Below are 19,995 nucleotides of genomic sequence, written 5' to 3' on the forward strand. Positions count from 1 at the left end.
GCATTTCTATACCTAGGTATATACCCATAGGAATTGAAAAACAGGTATTCAAACCAATACTGATACATGAATGATCTCAGCAGCACCAAATATCCACCAATGGATGAATGGATAAACAAGATGTCATAGCCATACAATGAAAATAATATTTAGTCAGAAAAACAACCAGAGTACTGATAAATGGTACAATATGGATGGACTTGCTATGTGATAGAAACCAAAGTCAAAAGGTCACATCTTGTATGATTTTGTTTAGATGAAATACCCATAATAGGAAAATTCTAGAGACAGAAAGCAGATTAGTGGTTACCAAGTGTGGAAGTACAGGGGAAAGGGAGCATGAGTGCTCGATGGATACAGGGTTTTCTTTTGGAAAGATGAAAAGCCACTGAAACCAGGTGACGGTTGCACAACACTGTAAATGTTCTAAATATCACTCAACTGTACACAATAATGGTTAACTTTAATAATGTGATATGAATTTTACCTCACTAAAAAAACCAACAGTGCAAAATGTATATATACCCTTCATTTAATTTCTCCAATGTTAACATCTAATATAATAACCTTAGTACATTTATCAAAATCAGGAATGTCACACTTGTAGACTACTGGGAACTATAGAAAGCAGAGCAAGCTTAAACAAAATCATGCCCCCATAACTCCCCATCAGTGCAGCATATTCCAATGTCAAAGGTATTCCCATTGGTCAAGGCCCTAAATAAATCAGCTTATTCCAAAAGGTCTTTTCTCTGTTTCATTATTATGTTTCTCTACTAATAGTACTTTGGTTTGCAACAAAGTTATTTGAGAAACTCTCTGAGAGTGTATCCTGGGTATCCTTATTCACAGTTTGAATCTATAATGCCTAACCAGGACCTGGTTCCCAAATACTGGTTGAACTGAATTGTAGTTTTAAGTACTATCTATTCTTCTCTACTTCTAGTGAGAATTGGCTATTTTTTTTCACAGTACTATGTTCCAGTCCAACACAGATGCACAGACAAGCTGTCTCTGAAGAGCAATTAAAAGGTATTTAAGTCCACCTTAATTGTCAACACAATATCTTATTAAGGAGACAGCAAACAAGGTTCACCTGTGAATTTAGTTTTGACGTGTTTGGAAAATAGAAATAATTGTATAATTAGTTATTTGCAGGTGGAATCAGGGACAAAGAATAAGCATTCAAAAGGAGAACATTTTCTCTATGCAAATGGTCGGTGTTCTACAACAGTAACTTCTTCCCAATAAACTTCTACATTCTTTTTTAGTACATACTGGGCCTCATCTATAACCGAACAAGACAACAAAACTCAAACCAAGCAGCACTCATACAACTTGTTTATATTACTATAATCCTAACCCCATAACATAGGCTCATAACAAAATATTAACATATATTCAGAAATTATATTTAGCATTTGTTGTATAGTAATTCCATACCAAGCATTCACTTAATGTTTTCTTTCAAATTACACAAGGTTAGAAATGCCTAAAATAATTTCAATTACACCCACTCATTATTGGTTCACTTCTTTTCAATATATGCCATTTATTCAACAGTTCTTTAAATTCTAAACATTTTAACTATTTTTCAGTTCAGTTCAGTTGCTCAGTCACAACTGATTCTTTGCCACCCCAAGGACTGCAGCACGCCAGGCTCCCTATCCATCACCAACTCCCGGAGTTTACTCAAACTCATGTCCGTCGAGTCGGTGATGCCATTCAACCATCTCATCGTCTGTCGTCCCCTTTTCCTCTTGCCTTAAATCTCTCCCAGCATCAGGGTGTTTTCAAATGAGTCAGTTCTTCGCATCAGGTGGGCAAAGTATTGGAGTTTCAGCTTCAGCATCAGTCCTTCCAATGAACACTCAGGACTGATCTCCTTTAGGATGGACTGGTTGGGGACTCTCAAGAGTCCTCTCCAACAGCACAACTCAAAAGCATCAATTCTTCAATACTCAGCTTTCTTTATAGTCCGACTCTTACGTCAATACATGACTACTGGAAAAAAAAACCACAGCTTTGACTAGACAGACCTTTGTTGGCAAAGTAAGGTCTGTGCTTTTTAATATGATATCTAGGTTGGTCATAACTTTCCTTCCAAGGAGTAAGTGTTTTTTAATTTTACGGCTGCAATCACCATCTGCAGTGATTTTGGAGCCCAAAAAAATAAAGTCTGACACTGTTTCCACTATTTCCCCATTTATGTGCCATGAAGTGATGGGACCAGATGCCATGATCTTAGTTTTCCGAATGTTGAGCTTTGAGCCAACCTTTTCACTTTCCTCTTTTACTTTCAAGAGGCTCCTTAGCTCTTCTTCACTTTCGGCCATAAGGGTGGTGTCATCTGCATATCTGAGGTTATTGGCGTTTCTCCTGGCAATCTTGATTCCAGCTTATGCTTCATCCAGCCCAGCATTTCTCACGATGTACTCTGCGTATAAGTTAAATAAGCAGGGTGACAATATACAGCCTTGACATACTCCTTTTCCTTTTCCTATTTGGAATCAGTCTGTTCTTCCATATCCAGTTCTAACTGTTGCTTCCTTACCTGCAAACTGATTTCTCAAGAGGTAGGTCAAGTGGTCTGGTATTCCCATTTCTTTAAGAATTTTCCAGAGTTTCTTGTGGTCCACACAATCAAAGGCTTTGGCATAGTCAATGAAGCATACGTAGATGTTTTTCTGGAACTCTCTTGCTTTTTCAATGATCCAATGGATGTTGGCAATTTGATCTCTGGCTCCTCTGCCTTTTCTAAATACAGCTTGAATGCCTGGAAGTTTAATATTCACATACTATTGAAGCTTGGTTTGGAGAATTTTGAGCATTACTTTAGTAGCATGTGAGATGACTGCAATTGTGCGGTAGTTTGAGTATTCTTTGGCATTGCCTTTCTTTGGGACTGGAATGAAAACTGACCTTTTCCAGTCCTGCGATCACTGCTGAGTTTTCCAAATTTGCTGGCATATTGAGTGCAGCACTTTCACTGTGAAATCGCTGCTATTTGAAACAGTTCAACTGGAATTCCATCAGCTCCACTACCTTTGTTCATAGTGGTGCTTCCTAAGGCCCACTTGACTTCGCATTCTAAGGTGGCCGGCTCTAGGTGAATGATCACACCATTGTGATTATCTGGGTCATGAAGATCTCTTTTGTACAGTTCTTCCATGTATTCTTGCCACTTCTTAATATCTTCTGCTTCTGTTAGGTCCACACCATTTCTGTCCTTTGTTGAGTCCATCTTTGCATGAAATGTTCCCTTGATATCTCTAGTTATCTTGAAGAGATCTCTAGACTTTCCCATTCTACTGTTTTCCTCTATTTCTTTGCATTGATCACTGAGGAAGGCTTTCTTCTCTCTCCTTGCTATTGTATGGAACTCTGCATTCAAATGGTTATATAGTTCCTTTTCTCCTTTGCCTTTCACTTCTCTTTTATTCGCAGCTATTTGTAAGGCTTCCTTAGACAACAATTTTGCCTTTTTGCATTTCTTTTACTTGGGGATGGTCTTAATCTCTGCCCCCTGTACAATGTCATGAACTTCCATCCATAGTTCTTTAGGGACTCTGTCTATCAGATCTAATCCCTTGAATCTATTTGTCACTTCCACTGTATAATCCTAAGGGATTTGATTTAGGTCATACCTGAATGGTCGAGTAGTTTTCCCTACTTTCTTCAATTTAACTCTGAATTCGGCAATAAGGAGTTCATGGTCTGTGCCACAGTCAGCTCCTGGTCTTGTTTTTGCTGACTGTATAGAGCTTCTCCATCTTTGGCTACAAAGAATATAATCAATCTGATTTTGGTGTTGACCATCTGGTGATGTCCATGCGTAGAGTCTTCTCTTGTGTTGTTGGAAGTGGGTGTTTGCTATGACAAGGGTGTTCTTTTGGAAGAACTCTATTAGCCTTTGCCCTGCTTCATTCTGTACTCCAAGACCAAATTTGCCTGTTACTCCAGGTATTGCTTGACTTCCTACTTTTACATTCCAGTCCGCTATAATGAAAAGGACATCTTTTTTGTGTGTTAGTTCTAGAAGGTCTTTAGGTCATCAAAGAACCATTCAACTTCAGCTTCTTCAGTATTACTGGTCAGGGCATAGACTTGGATTACCGTGATACTGAATGGTCTGCCTTGGAAACGATCAGAGATCATTCTGTTGTTTTTGAGACTGCATCCGAATACTGTATTTCAGACTCTTTTGCTGACTATGATGGCTACTGCATTTCTTCTAAGGGATTCTTGCTCACAGTAGTCTATATAATGGTCACTGAGTTAAATGCACCCATTTCAGTCCATTTTAGTTCGCTGATTCCTAAAATGTTGATGTTCACTCTTGACATGTCCTGTTTGACCACTTCCAATTTGCCTTGATTCATGGACCTAAGATTCCAGTTTCCTATGCAATACTGCTCTATACAGCATAGGATTTTACTTCCATCATCAGTCACATCCACAACTTGGTGTTGTTTTTGCTTTGTCTCTTCATTTTTCCTAGAGTAATTTCTCCACTGATCTCCAGTAGCATACTGGGCACCTATTGATCTGGGGAGTTCATCTTTCAGTGTTATCTCTTTTTGCCTTTTTATAGTGCTCTAATTATGTACAAAATAATCAGACTCAGGCTAGAAAGTCTATGACAAATTTAACATAAAGTCATTTCAGGAGAGTTTTCGTTTTCTCAGGTTCCCAACAAACTTGTAAATATAGGCCAAAAGGGAATTAAGAAAACACAACTTTTACACAGATGAGCTCTATAAGGCTAATCATGTGGTTGTCTTTAATTAAAATGCCAACAGTTATTGATTTACTTTCTCACAGAATTTTTTTGTATGGTTGCTTTGAAATAAGTTATAGGTAGAATTTTGGAAAACCTCAATTACTAATTTTTGACATTTTCTCCTAGGAGCTATTTAACAAAACATACATTTCAAATGAAGAATGTAGAGCAGTGATACAGCAAACAGTATGAAGTGGCAGACTATGGGCCAAATGCAGATTAAAGATATATTTTATTTGACCTATACATTATTTTAAAAAGTTTGAATTCAGAAGCAAAACAAATTAAAAATAATATTTCAAATAAAAATTAAGATTTCCAGAGTCTTTTGAAATATTGAGTCTGGCAATCAACTGGCCCTTTTCAGACATAGCAAGTGCCTGCAGGCAGGTCAAGGTCCAGCCTTTCCAAACTATTCACTCACTTTGGTTTCCATCTGGGCCCCATCAGACATTTGAGTTTGTAACCCCTAGCAAAAGATCAACTATAATATTGCTATCTTAAACATTTCAAATCATTATTAAAGTTTTTGCCAGTATTTTAAGTATTATACGTTTTACATTAATATCTCTTAAGAGGCAGTTAGCAGATCCTTATAGTTTATTTTATCCAAAAGTGTCTATTTCACAAATAGTGTCTATTTACCATTCTGAAGACTTACAAAACCAAAGTGGGGGGAGGGAGAGAAAGAGTTTTCCGTTTCTTTTTTGGTGCATTTTAAGATGACTGAAAACTGTATGCAGTTGTTTAATAGAATTAAACTGTTTAAAAATTTAAATAGCTGAAAATAAAATTCATTTCTCCTCTTGCCTTCAATGCTGCTCTTTGTACAGAACATAGTTTTTCAATAAGAAACATACCAGGAAACTTCCTCCGTGGCTCGGTGGAAAAGAATTCACCTGCTAAAGCAGGAAACATAGGTTCAACACCTTGTCTGGGAAGATCCCACATGCTGCTTGAGCCTGTGTTTTAAAGCCTGGGAATCACAACTACTGAGCCCACACGCCACAACTTTCCAAGCCCGTGTGCCCTAGAGCCCAGGCTCCACAAAAAGAGAAGCTGCCACAATAAGAAGCCCATGTACTGCACCTAGAGAGTAGCCCCTGCTGGCAGCAGCTAGAAAAAACCTGCACAGCAACAGAAACCCAGCACAGTAAAAACAAACAAACAAACAAAGCAGACACCATATTTTTAAAGCAACTATACCCATAATAATTTCCTCAACTCCATTTGAAGGGCAAGGTCACAGATGCAAACTGCTCTGATGACAAAGGAAAAAAACAGCAGAGATGAAAAAGTGGGCAGTTCTGAGAGCCAAGATGAATCTATCTGTTAAGATGTCTTAACCTCTGCAGAAAATTTCAGTTATCTGTCCCCCACCCTCCTCCCTGCCATCGCCCCACAGGAAAGATAATTATGTCAAAGTGTTCATTTCCGGGCATCATCATCCTCAATTTCAAAGAATAGCATTTGTCAAAGAATGAATTTAAATGTAATTAATGTCAACTGCAGCTTTTAGTTGCCTATAGTAACAGCTCTTAGAAATGACTGCTAATCCACCCACTTTTCAATGATCAGCTTATACTGAGTTGTTTTTAAGATACTCAAGTAAAAGCAGTTACTAGGAGAAGGCTCGACTGTCAGTATGGGTCTAATATGCTTCTCTAAGCTGCCTAGTCCAGCGGTTTTAAAACATTTTTGCTCAGACTGTAAAAGAATTTAGAAAAACCTGATGGCTCAGCAGGTAAAGAGTCTGCCTGCAACGCAAGAGACACAGGAGATGGAGTTTTGATCCCTGGGTTGGGAAGGTCCCCTGGAGGAGGAAATGGCAAGCTGCTCCAGGATTCTAGGACAGAGGAGCCTGGCAGTCTACCATCCAAAGGGTCGCAAAGACCCATACAGGAACGACTGAGCAACTAAACACAGATATATCCCTCAATACAGTTAAGCTCATTTCTAAGAAAGCAATGTAAATATTTTCATTGTCTTAAATGTCTTCCCAGGTCAAGAGACATAAGAGACATGGGTTCGATCCCTGGTTTGGGAAGATTCCCGGGAGGAGGAAATGGCACTCAACTTCAGTATTCTTGCTGAGAGAATCCCATGTTTAGAGAACCCTGACAAACTATAGTACAAGGGGTTGCAAAGAATCAGACACGAATGAATATCTGAGCCATAAATAGCTACAAAATATGTAAATACTTAAATCTGCTAGAATTATTGATATTTTAAAAATAAAATGAGTATCTAATGGAACAAAACAGCCCAGAAATAAACCTACGTACTTACAGCCAATTAAGTGAAAGTCTCTCAGTCATGTCTGACTCTGCGGCAGAAGTACTGAATGGACATTTTTTCCAAAGAGAAAATGCAGGAGGACAAAAGGCACATGAAAAGATGCTCAAAATTGCTAATTATCAGAGAAATGTAAATCAAAACTATAATGAGACATCATCTCACACCTGTCAGAATAGTTATCATCAACAAGAACACAAATAACAAATGTTGCTGAGGATGTGGAGAAAAGGGAACCCTAGCACACTGTTGGTAGAAATGTAAATTGGTACACAGACACTGTGAAAAACAGTATGGAGGTTTCTCAAATATTAAAAATAGAGTTGGGCTTCCCTCGTGGCTCAGTGGTGAAATCCTGCTTGCCAATACAGAAGACGTGGGTTTGACCCTGATCTGGGAAGATTCCACATGTCATGGAGCAACTGGGCCTGTGTGCCCCAACTACTGAGCCTGTGCTCTAGAGCCCGAGAGACACAACCACTGAAGCCCGAGCGCCTACAGCCTGCGCTCCACGAGACAGGCCGCTGCAGGGAAGCCCACACACCACAACTAGGGAGTAGCCCCGTTCACTACAACTACAGAAAAGCCTGCACAGCCAAAAATAAATCAATACATACATAAAATTTATTAAAAATTATAAAGAGATAAAAACAGAGCTACCATACAATCCAGCAATTCCACCCCTGGATATATATATCTTAAAAAAATAAAAACACTAATTCAAAAAGATACATGTTCGTAACAGCATTACTTACAAAAGCCAAGATATGCAAGCAACCCAAGTGTTTAACAGATGAATGGATAAAGATGTAATCTATGTTATATATATATATATATATATATATATATATGTATGTATGTATGTGTGCTTGTGTGTGTTAGAGAGGTATACACACATAACCACATATACTCACAGTGGAATACCTACTTGTCCATAAAAGGCGAAACTTAGCATTATGCTAAGTAAAATGTGTTAGACAAAGATAAACACTGTAAGATATCACTGGTATGTGGAATCTAGAAAATACAAGAAACTAGTGAACATAATAAAAAACAAGGAGGTTGGCTAACAAACATAGCTGAGAACAAACTAGTGACAACCAGTGGGGAGCGGGAAGGAGGAGGGACAATACAGTGGCAGGGGAGTAAGAGATACAAACTCTTAAGTATAAAGTGAAGATATATTATACAACACAGGGAATAGAGCCAATAATTTATAACAACTATAAATGGCATATAATGCTTAAAATTGTGAATCACTATATTGTACATGTGTAACCTATACAATACTGTATAGCAATTAAATTTCAATTAAAAAAAGTGATTATCCTTAAAAATGTATTCAGTGGAATATAGAATATAGATACCATGCTGACTGCTACCCACCATCATCCATATACACTCATAAACCACATAAAAAAACTCCTCTTCCTTTTATCCTTGATCTTGTACTTTAAATTTTCTTACAAAATTTTATGATGTAAAATGTTTTTATATCTGGTCTTTTAAGTGATCACTCTATCATGCATCTCCAAGAAATATACATCTTCAAATTGGTATTTAAATTGAATTCATATATCCAGGTGTTTAAAAAAAAAATTCTCTTTGAGGTTATTTTAACTACTACTGTACAACTGATGAAAATGCACATGCTTTGATAGCTTCTTAAATGAAAGGTAAAATTATACTGGAAATCCATTTTTTGAAGAGATGAATAGAGTTTTAAAATATTAGTTTACTTATCCTTAAATAGCATGACATTGCTAGAATGAGACAGTATTCACCATAAAGTCTATAATTTTTCATTTTTTTTCGATACAGATATTAAGAAATCTTGTTCATGTGTGTTCATTACAACCTCTCTGGAAATTTAATATTAAATTAAACTTAGTTTTTTTAGGTATGATAAATACATTGTGATTATGTATTTTTTAAACATCTTTATTTTTCAGAGGTATATACATAAATATTTATAGATTAAAAAATGTCAGGGGAGGGAGTGAGAGGGAAATAAAGGAAAAGTTGTAAAGGAAATAAGACTGGCCGAGAGATGCTGAATTTAGTTGGTATATTACATACAAATTCACTGTCCCATATGCTCCACCTTTCCATGTGTTTAAATTTTTCTATAATAAAAGTAAAAAAAAAAATCAGAGCTGCTGATTTACCTTATTTAACTTACGGAAAATGCTTGCCGTAAGATCCAACCAACAAATCCAGTCCTCACTGTCAAACCAATATCCAAATGAAGGTTATTTCGTGTTAAGAGTTTGATCTCTTTTTTTCAATTAAAATAAATGTGTTAACATGTGTTTCAGGGAATAATGTAAAAACTGCTGAGGAAAGTACACATTATATATTACAGGAAAGATTACTAAAAGCAGTCAAGATTAAAACAAAGTAATTTTGGTAAAATTGATTTAACAATTTTCATAACAGGTTATAAGAATAAGATAGTAAAGTAACATGCTGCTTATCTTTAATGAACTTAAAGCAATGCAATGTGAAGTACAGCTAAAATAATTTATAATATAGTAAGTATGATAAAAATGTATTAGTCGATAAAATGTATTATGAATATTGAACTCTGGAATCTGGCTTTTGGAGTAATTAAATAAAAGTAATCACAAAAGTGGGAAATAATACCACTTCTTTCTTTAGACAAACCACATTTCGCCCTATGACTTTAATAAGGGGAAAAGGTATACACTACAAAAAATTATTTCACTCATGGAACCAATATGTAAGTTTATTTTCTATCAATACGAGAAAGAAAAGAATAAATGTTTCATAAGACAAAATAAGATATTTGACTTTAAATGGAATTTTCTTGATATGATTTGATAAAATAGATTTTAGCTACTATGTTATAAAAAATGCATACCAAATATGAAATAAATTAGGTAAAAGTTTTATCCATAGGTTAGTGGTCCTTGAGAACATTCCAGTCACACCTGAAACAATCACTGTCATGATCCAAAACTACACTGGCATGAAAAGTACCTTCTTTCCATTTAATTATGTGTCTTAAGGACAAAGTACTAAGAATAGCCTAAAGGTTAGCTTTGTTGAAATTGGTGTTTCTTGTGGATACTCTTTGCTCTGCTCTCCCAGGACCCTCTCTCAGTAATTATTAGATTCTTTGACAGTAGTCAGGGAATGGAGGAGGCAAAGTTATTTAACAAAAGCTGTCATTACTCCCACAACCCTTCTCTAGCACACCTGTGTTCAGAACATTTTAAATGTGGATCAAAGTGCTCTTTTTGTGCCAAGCTTCATCTGAAGGTATTATGAAAGAGGAAAATCTGGAGATTCTATTAGTTTACTGTATCTGTGTTTGGTGCTCTATGGGCTTTTTACTCCCCTGGAAATGTATCATTTGTGAGATTTAGGAAGGGTAAGGAATATGGTGTGCTAAGTCATTTCAGTCATGTCTGACTCTTTATGATCCTATGGTCCACAGTCAGTCAAGCTCCTCTGACCACGGGATTCTTCAGGCAAGAATATTGGAGTGGGTTGCCATGCCCTCCTCCATGGGATCTTTCCAACCCAGGGATCGAACCCATGTCTCCTGAGGTTCATGCATTGCAGGCGGATTCTCTACTGCTGAGCCACCAGGGAAGCCTCAAGGAATATGGCATTCTTATATGAAGGAGAAGAAAGTTATAGTGATAATGGGTACATACTCAGGCTCATCAATTTTAGGTAGGAGTGCCTATGAAACCTGAGGATCTAGCTGCTTAAATGATCTGTGCTTGCAAATTCCTTTGCAAGTCTTCACTTATGGTAAAGTAAATAAACAGCCCACTATACTGTGTTTCCAAAGATGGCCACATTATTTCCTATCCCACACACTCTTGTACATTTCAGTTAAGACATGCTCACATCAACAGGTAGAGTCCATAATCCTCAAATTCCCTAGAATATTAGCTAGTTCTTTGATTAGAATGAAGCAGTGATGCTGTTTTACTACTAGGACTGGGCCTTAAAGCGATCTCCAGCTTCTGTCTACACCTCTTGTATTGCTCCTTCTTGGAAAACAACCACTAAGCTACGAGGAATTCTAAGCTAAACATGTTGGAGCACCAACAAGGCCCCCTGTGACTAGAACAATGGTAATGGCTGTACATAATTGAAGGCAAGAACATAATCTTGGAAGACCAAGATTCAAATGCCAGGTCTGCCATTTATTTGTATATTGCGATGGTCACTTAACCTTTGAATTACCTGGCTCCATGAGAGCCTCTTGAGTTTCATAGCTATCTCTTGTGAGAAAAACATGAAGACAATTCATCCAAACTGCCAACTCCAGAGTTACTAAGTAGCTATTTAAAAATCTAAATAGGCTTGTTTGAGATTTTCTTTCTTCTCATGGTTCCCCATCCAACCCCAAGCCTTACAGAGCACAATAAGTTGTACAATCTGTATGCCTCCTCAGGAGGGGCATGGTGAGCAGTCAGATACATGAAAGAAGAGTGGGAAAAGAAGCATCTCTGGAGAACAAAATTACTCTGGCAAACAGTTGATGGGTTATTCATTTACTCTTGGACCTCTATTAGAATCAAAGGTGTGGGACAGACCAGATAAATCTTAAGGACCTCTAAGAAACATCATCTTATGTTCGTAAAAGAGAATGTGGAGATTTCTTTGAGCCATATCCTTACTTTGTCCAAAAGTTCCTACCTCCACAGGGTAATCTTATACCTGAGAGATATCCTAGGTCAGGGAGACGGAAGAGTTGGAAGTCTGAGGAGAACCACGGGCTCCCATCTCTACTCAGGACTACTATGGAACTCAGGGAACTGCATGTAGCTCAGAGCCTAGGCCTCCAGACTATTAAAAACCAAGTATCTGTAGGGCATTCTCCACAGCATATACATACTTAAATCATGCAATAGGATGCTAATGAAAGAGGACTTAACCTGCAGTTTCAGGAATTACAAATTATTTTGATTCATTTTACCTTAAATTGAAATGATAATATATACCAAGCTTATTCAAAATTTGCTCTATACATAGGCTGCTCTAACTGTGCTTGTTACATATGCAAAAAGTAATAAGTAAAAGAAAATGCTTTCATCTCAAAGAAGGAAACAAATTTTTTGATATATGCTAATAGAAATAAGTTGAATTCAAAACACTTTTAAATTCATCAATATTCATGAAGAACTATTATTGTTGAATTTACTCACACAGAAACTCAAAAGCAGCTCTTTTTCTGAAAGATTACTACAAAGGAAACACATCTAACAAATGTAACATTTAACTAAAAACAGTGAGTAAATTTTAAGAATAACATGTTAAATTCACTTAGAAAAAAATCAGAAGTTCACTTACACACAACACTGCCAACCAGAACATAAAACAAAGCAGTGTAATAAATCACCAGGGAATCAGGGGTCATTTAACTGACTCCCCAAAGCTTCTGATAGGACTCCAGGAAATAAAATCGTGGATCCTTGAGTAACATGTCACTGGAAATAATGACAGCATGTACAATTCTAAGGCATCAGGCTAAAGCTTTTCTATAAAGCCACTATTTCTGTGGCTTAATTTTGAGGGGGAAAAAAAAAGGTCTAGACAAGAAAAGAGAGAATTAGTGAATTCATCTCTAATAGCAAAGTTTCTTTAGGAAAAGAGAAAAGTTAGAAAACCGAGGCTCTGTTTCTATGCAAATACCAATACAAAACTTATTTCTCAAGTCCTAATGTATTTCTTTAAACAACAATGTTCAAAATACATACGGTGTATAAGGTGAGAAAGACAGGGGACTGGTAGGGGAATTCTAAGAAAATATGAATCATCTCAGAGCTAGCTTTTTTGTTAAGATTATGGGTACTAATGCTTATAATAAAGTTAAAAGCTCTCTTGAGAGCTTTTACTTGGTTTCCTTTTGCATTATAAATCTCTTAATTTTCATATTTTTTCTAAATAATAGATTTATAAGAAAAATGTCATATTATTTCATTAAGATAAATATTGGCAGTATTTTCTGTAATGCTCCAGCAAGCAAACAAAATCAGCAGTAAAAATGAATGGTGATTTAATAAATCAGTCATTGATTATAATGTGAGAAGATTACATGGTTACATACAGAAAAGGGATTTCTCAGTTGAGATTAAATACCTATATTTAAATAGAAGATAGTTTTTTCTGCTAATGGAGGAAAAATATCCACCCACATAAATAAGTTAAAAATGGCTGCTTCCAGTGCCATTAATATTTCATTCAAAATATTCAAGCAGATGCTTGTGAAGTAAAGTCTATGGCAAAAGTTTGTCACATACCTACATTAATATTCCCAGGTGTACACTTTGGGCCTGACCCAGTAATGTGTTTGAATTCTGTATATGAATCATAGAAAATCTGAACAGACCAACATTACATTTGGCTTTGATTAAAATTACAGGTACAAGTGTTTTCATGTCAGTACTAAAAACAATATTCTGAACGCTTATGCAACATCAGTTTCAAATATCCTTTTACAAAAAATGCTCATTAATGATAACCTCACATCATTACAAAAGCTGCTCTAACACTTAATAGCTAGGTGTTATTTCTAAATAATGTGGCATATTATTACATTATATCAAGTCATTATGAAGTGAGGTGGAGGTGCAAACTGAAGCCTCACCTTTGCACATTTAACACGCTTCAATTATTTCCGGAATCTCAGCAGATTTAGCACCATTTCTGTCCTTATCAGATAACTCCACTGTCGCTGGCTTAGACTGACCACCTGCGCCCTTACTCCAGATCATGTTAATTTCACCTGTGGGCAGTCTCCTTTTTCCATGCCTGTACTGGGCCACTTACAACCATGGGCTTTCCAGCACAATCTCATGGGAATACTTAGCACTCTATTCAAAGATCATTGCAAAATTTTCCAGAAAGTTTAGGTTCAAGTCAAATTTGATTAAGATAATCTTGGAGTCAGACATAAATAAGCAAAATATTTAAGCTGCAAAAGGTAGATTAGATTTCTTGATAGATACGAGTGCACTGCCAAACCGAAGTCACATAAATAGTCCAAAATGTTTATATTGATCGCTTTTTAACTTATGCATCTAATCATGTCTGCAACTTATAAAATGGATATGACTAAACACATTTATCTTATTTTAGTAACATATTAATACTTGCCCCAATAGAGAAATCTTCAGCTTTCTTTTGTCTAAATCATGACAATGCTAGCTATAGTCATCCTAATAATGTTCTTGACAGAAACACTTTGCTGCCAATTTACATAACTTCATTTTAAAAGGTCATATCAGGACAAAAATCTTGGATACAAACTTGTTACCTATAATAGGGTTAGCCACTATTGTTTAATCTGTAACTAAAGTTTAAATGATAAATATCTTGAAACAGCAGAGTACTACTCCAGTATACTGTAGTATATTAGAGTATAATGTATAAAAAAGTAAAAGTGAATATATCTTCAGGCAGAGGACAAAAAAACTCTTATCTAGAATTCAGAACAAATAAATAAATAATTTATGACCTTATCACATAATATCTAGGTAGTCATTTTTTTCTAGGCCATTGTTATTTTTCAATTATCTATAGTAGCTGTTTCATAAGGTTAAATTTCATAAGATCAGGCCATATCATATTAAAGATATTCCAAGTATTTCTGTCACTAAAATGGAAATTATCATAAAATAACAGAGATTACCATAAGATAAACCAGACCAGAAATCACCACCACATTCTCAATCACATGTCTATCCAAGGTAAACAAGCAGGGGAGTGGCCTGTGACTTCGACACATCCACACTCGGTGCCTCTCAAGGCATGGCTGCAGAGGCGAAGCAAGATCTACATCCAGTTGGTCTCCCAAGCAGTGTGCTCTTTCAGACAATTTTCAAAGTTTGAGGGAAAAAATGGGTTTCTCATTAAAGAGTCACAGTGAGTCTTTAAAAGGTCACTGTGACTAACATAAAAACACTCATATTCTTTACTGAGAACTTTAAAAGAAAAGGGATAGAAACTGTGATAGTTTCGCCACAGAATAGTTCAAATTTTGACAATTTACTCATCTTTGTGCGTGTGAATCACATTTTGAAAACTAATCATAAAATAACATTACTTCTCCAAAACACAGAAGGAAAATTCATTAGATTTATAGTACCTGGGAAGGCAAATTGATAAAGATGGTTCCCTGCACTTGCTGCAAAATGAAAGAAAAAAAAATGTATTCTGTACTCTTAAAATGTGTACTTCAAAAATAGAAAACACTGACCAAGTTGAAGGTATCTCATGAAAAGTATCTTGCTATCATCAATTCTTGTGTTAGGAGGACAGCTCTTTTCAAATCTAGAGGAACTATAATGGAAATCTTCAAATCACAAGATAACAGGCAATTTTCCCTAAGAGTGGCATTCCTGGATATGCATAAGCACACATACTGGTCAAGGACAGAGTATACATGGAAACGTTTCCAGAGCTTAGAGAGAAATGTTTACATTTTCAGGCAATTATTAATTGCTCTTTGAACACAGAAGGAACAAGGCTTATCAATAAACATATGGGAGTTAACAGTTGAGTAAGAAGGAAAAATCAATCAAGATGGCAGCTATCCATAGTATTCGAATTAAATCTTTCCATTTCTAAGAACATCTAATGAACCAATATTTTTTTTTCCATTTATTTTTATTAATTGGAGGCTAATTACTTTACAATATTGTAGTGGTTTTTGTCATACATTGACATGAATCAGCCATGGATCCACATGTGTTCCCCATCCTGATCCCCCCTCCCACAACTCCCTCTCCACCTGACCCCTCTAGGTCTTCCCAGTGCACCAGGCCCGAGCACTTGTCTCATGCATTCAACCTGGGCTGATGATCTGTTTCATGCTAGATAATATACATGTTTCGATGCTGTTCTCTTGAAACATCCCACCCTCGCCTTCTCCCACAGAGTCCAAAAGTCTGTTCTGTACATCTGTGTCTCTTTTTCTGTTTTGCATATAGGGTTATCATTACCATCTTTCTAAATTCCATATATATGTGTTAGTATGCTGTAATGGTCTTTATCTTTCTGGCTTACTTCCCTCTGTATAGTGGGCTCCAGTTTCATCCATCTCACTAGAACTGATTCAAATGAATTCTTTTTAATGACTGAGTAATATTCCATGGTGTATATATACCACAGCTTCCTTATCCATTCGTCTGCTGATGGGCATCTAGGTTGCTTCCATGTCCTGGCTACTATAAACAGTGCTGCGATGAACATTGGGGTGCACGTGTCTCTTTCAGATCTGGTTTCCTCAGTGTGCATCCCCAAGAGTGGGATTGCTGGGTCATATGGCAGTTCTATTTCCAGTTTTTTAAGGAATCTCCATACTGTTCTCCATAATGGCTGTGCTAGTTTGCATTCCCACCAACAGTGTAAGAGGGTTCCCTTTTCTCCACACCCTCTCCAGCATTTATTGCTTGTAGACTTTTGGATAGCAGCCATCCTGACTGGCGTATAATGGTACCTCATTGTGGTTTTTGAATTGCATTTCTCTGATAATGAGTGATGTTGAGCATCTTTTCATGTGTTTGTTAGCCATCTGCATGTCTTCTTTGGAGAAATGTCTGTTTTAGTTCTTTGGCCCATTTTTTGATTGGGTCACTTATTTTTCTGGAATTGAGCTGCAGGAGTTGCTTGTATATTTTTGAGATTAATTCTTTGTTTGTTGCTTCGTTTGCCATTATTTTCTCCCAATCTGAGGGCTGTCTTTTCACCTTGCTTAGTTTCCTTTGTTGTGCAAAAGCTTTTAAGTTTCATTAGGTCTCATTTGTTTATTTTTGCTCTTATTTACAATATTCTGGGAGGTGGGTCATAGAGGATCCTGCTACGATTTATGTAGGAGAGTGTTTTGCCTATGTTCTCCTCTAGGAGTTTTATAGTTTCTGGTCTTACATTTAGATCTTTAATCCATTTTGAGTTTATTTTTGAGTATGGTGTTAGAAAGTGTTCTAGCTTCATTCTTTTTTTTTTTTTTTAGCTTCATTCTTTTACAAGTGGTTGACTAGTTTTCCCAGCACCACTTGTTAAAGAGGTTGTCTTTTTTCCATTGTATATCCTTGCCTCCTTTGTCGAAGATAAGGTGTCCATAGGTTCGTGGATCTATCTTTGGGCTTTCTATTCTGTTCCATTGGTCTATATTTCTGTCTTTGTGCCAGTACCATACTGTCTTGATGACTGTGGCTTTGTTAGTAGAGTCTGAAGTCAGGCAGGTTGATTCCTCCAGTTCCATTCTTCTTTCTCAAGATTACTTTGGCTATTCGAGGTTTTTTGTATTTCCATACGAATTGAGAAATTGTTTGTTCTAGTTCTGTGAAAAATACCGTTGGTAGCTTGATAGGGATTGCACTGAATCTATAGATTGCTTTGGGTAGGAGAGTCATTTTGACAATGTTGATTCTTCCAATCCATGAACATGGTATATTTCTCCATCTGTTTGTGTCCTCTTTGATTTCTTTCATCAGTGTTTTATAGTTTTCTATGTATAGGTCTTTTGTTTCTTTAGGTAGATATACTCCTAAGTATTTTATTCTTTTTGTTGCAATGGTGAATGGTATTGTTTCCTTAATTTCTCTTTCTGTTTTCTCATTGTTATTGTGTAGGGATGCAAGGGATTTCTGTGTGTTAATTTTATATCCTGCAACCTTACTATATTCGTTGATTAGCTATGAACCAATATTTAAATGGGGAGTTGCAAAGTTTCTATCTCTAATTTCCAGAGGGATAAAATGATTAAACTGTCTGTACACAGAAACCAGGGGCAGATCAAATCCATACTGTTTGAGGAAATTTATATGTTGACCAAATGTCCTTTTAAAAATTATGGATTTCCAATAAGATGGGGTTCCCCCCCAACGGTAAAAGCAATCAGTTCATACAGACACACAGTCCCTTTAGCACCAACATGTACAATTAATTACATGGCTATAATCATATTTACTCACTTTCCTAATAATATCTGTGGTTGGCTGGATTCATTTGTGATACCAAATATATCAGGAATTAAGTCACCATTGAAGCTGAAAAGAAAACATTAAAAACATTAAGCAGCTATTCTATTAAATTCTCACTTGCAATTTAATTTAAAAAAAAACTTTGGGTAGGTGTGGTAAACATAGAACAGTATCTGTTGTAGTCAACTGAACGTCAGAAGTGACAGGTTTAACTTTTGTTATTGGACCCTCTAGCCACCTCGGCATAAGAACGTGTTTCGGATGGCCCAGCTACACAGACGATTGGGCCTCTGAGACACTCTGAGTGCTAGCTAAAGAGCACAGACTATCAGTGACCCACAGTGGACATCCAGTATGAGCAAGAAATAAACTTCTGTTGTGAGATTCTGGTGTTGTCTGTAGCCTCTGCATAGTCTAGCCTATCTCTGAGTAATAAGGAGACTGTAATTTCAGAATCATGACCCTCCTCCTTATTTAGCCAGATGGGCTTAGGGGAAATCACCCACAAAAGTAATCCCTAAGATGGTGTAAAAATTTATACTAGTCATTGAATATTGTAACAACAATGAAAAACACCTAATTAAAAAAGAAATCAAGCTGAGAACCTTTAAAAGATTAATTCATGGATTGAAGTTCAGACTTCTAATAGTCACCTGCCTATTGATGTACAACTATGATTTTAATAACTGTACAAAACACAGCACTGGAAGCAAGAATGTGGCTGTACATTGTTTAGTCCCCAAGATAGTATCTATATCATTATCAGAATCCTAACAGCTACTTGAATTAAGCTTATGTTGGTACATGAATCTACTTCGAGGAGATAAATGATAATACTAAGCAATATCTGTAAAAAAGGACAGTTTTTCCTTAATATAGAAATAGTTCTAAGTCAAGCAGAGGAAATCCTCTACCCTTCATATCTACCAATCAAGCACTAACAGTTTTATCCAAAAACAGTCATCTTAGTTCTCTGAATAATGACATGGCTAGGATCAATAAAGATCCATTATGGACACATTCAAAGCTATTAAGACAAAACCAAAAAGACAAATCTCTTTTTCCAAAATAATGAATTTCAATTTTCTCTTTCTTCCATCATGGCAAGTAAATATCATATAACTAAGAGGGCAGGCCCCTATCATCTTTAAAGGGAGAATGAATACAGAGCCAACACGACTGAGCAAAGTAGCTTCCTATGTAAAAGATTTTATTTTATGTTTGTAAGTTTAAAATCATCTAAAGGGAAGCAAGCACATACTTACTCCATAATTAGTGGTTCATCTTGAAAAGTCCTATTGAGTATGGTCATATTGCTAGGATCTATAAAAGAAAAGAAAATACATAAATGAACAGGCATTTTATATTATCTTTTATATCTGCACTTAGGGAAGAGAATAATCTTTTATTCTTTTCAAGATTCATCTCTAACTAATTCCAACTTTCACCATTAATCACTAATGAGACACTATAACTTAAGTGGACATCAAGTTTGTAAAGATAAACTGCTGGGAAAGTTTATAGGCTTCCCTGATGGCTCAGACAGTAAAGAATCTGTCTGCAATATGGGAGACATAGGTTCAATCCCTGGGTATGAAGAGCCCCTGGAGAAAGGAATGGCAACTGAGTCCAGTATTCTTGCCTGGAGAATTGCCTGGACAGAGGAGCCTGGCAAGCTACAGTCCACGGGGTCGCAGCACTGGACACGACTGACAGACTAACACTTTCACACTACAGTGAAGATATCAGCATTCTAATAACTTCCTTTTGAGTCTTCATTCTGAAAATCTCTTACATGAATCTTCTTTATATATGGTTTACCACTAGAGCAGCTGACAATTAAGATTTTGCTGTAAAGAACCCAATATGTGGAAAACTACTTGATTCTAAAATGTCCATGCTCTCCTCTCCACCTCAGTCCTTGAAATCTGGTTCTATGAACAA

At 36.4% G+C, this 19,995-nt stretch overlaps 1 protein-coding gene across 1 annotated transcript in view; it reads right to left on the reverse strand.

Moving 5' to 3' along the window:
- Nucleotides 1–19,995, reverse strand: part of ITFG1 (integrin alpha FG-GAP repeat containing 1) — a 294,435-nt gene that overhangs the window by 260,691 nt on the left and 13,749 nt on the right. Inside the window, exons 4-5 of the mRNA XM_065925272.1 lie at nt 19,317–19,374; nt 18,043–18,117 (exon numbers count right to left, since the gene is read on the reverse strand). Of these exons, the coding sequence (XP_065781344.1) occupies nt 18,043–18,117; nt 19,317–19,374 (133 nt within the window). The remainder of the gene's footprint in view (nt 1–18,042; nt 18,118–19,316; nt 19,375–19,995) is intronic.

Source organism: Muntiacus reevesi, chromosome 2 (genome assembly GCF_963930625.1).
Source record: "Muntiacus reevesi chromosome 2, mMunRee1.1, whole genome shotgun sequence".
Taxonomy (NCBI): Eukaryota; Metazoa; Chordata; class Mammalia; order Artiodactyla; family Cervidae; genus Muntiacus; species Muntiacus reevesi.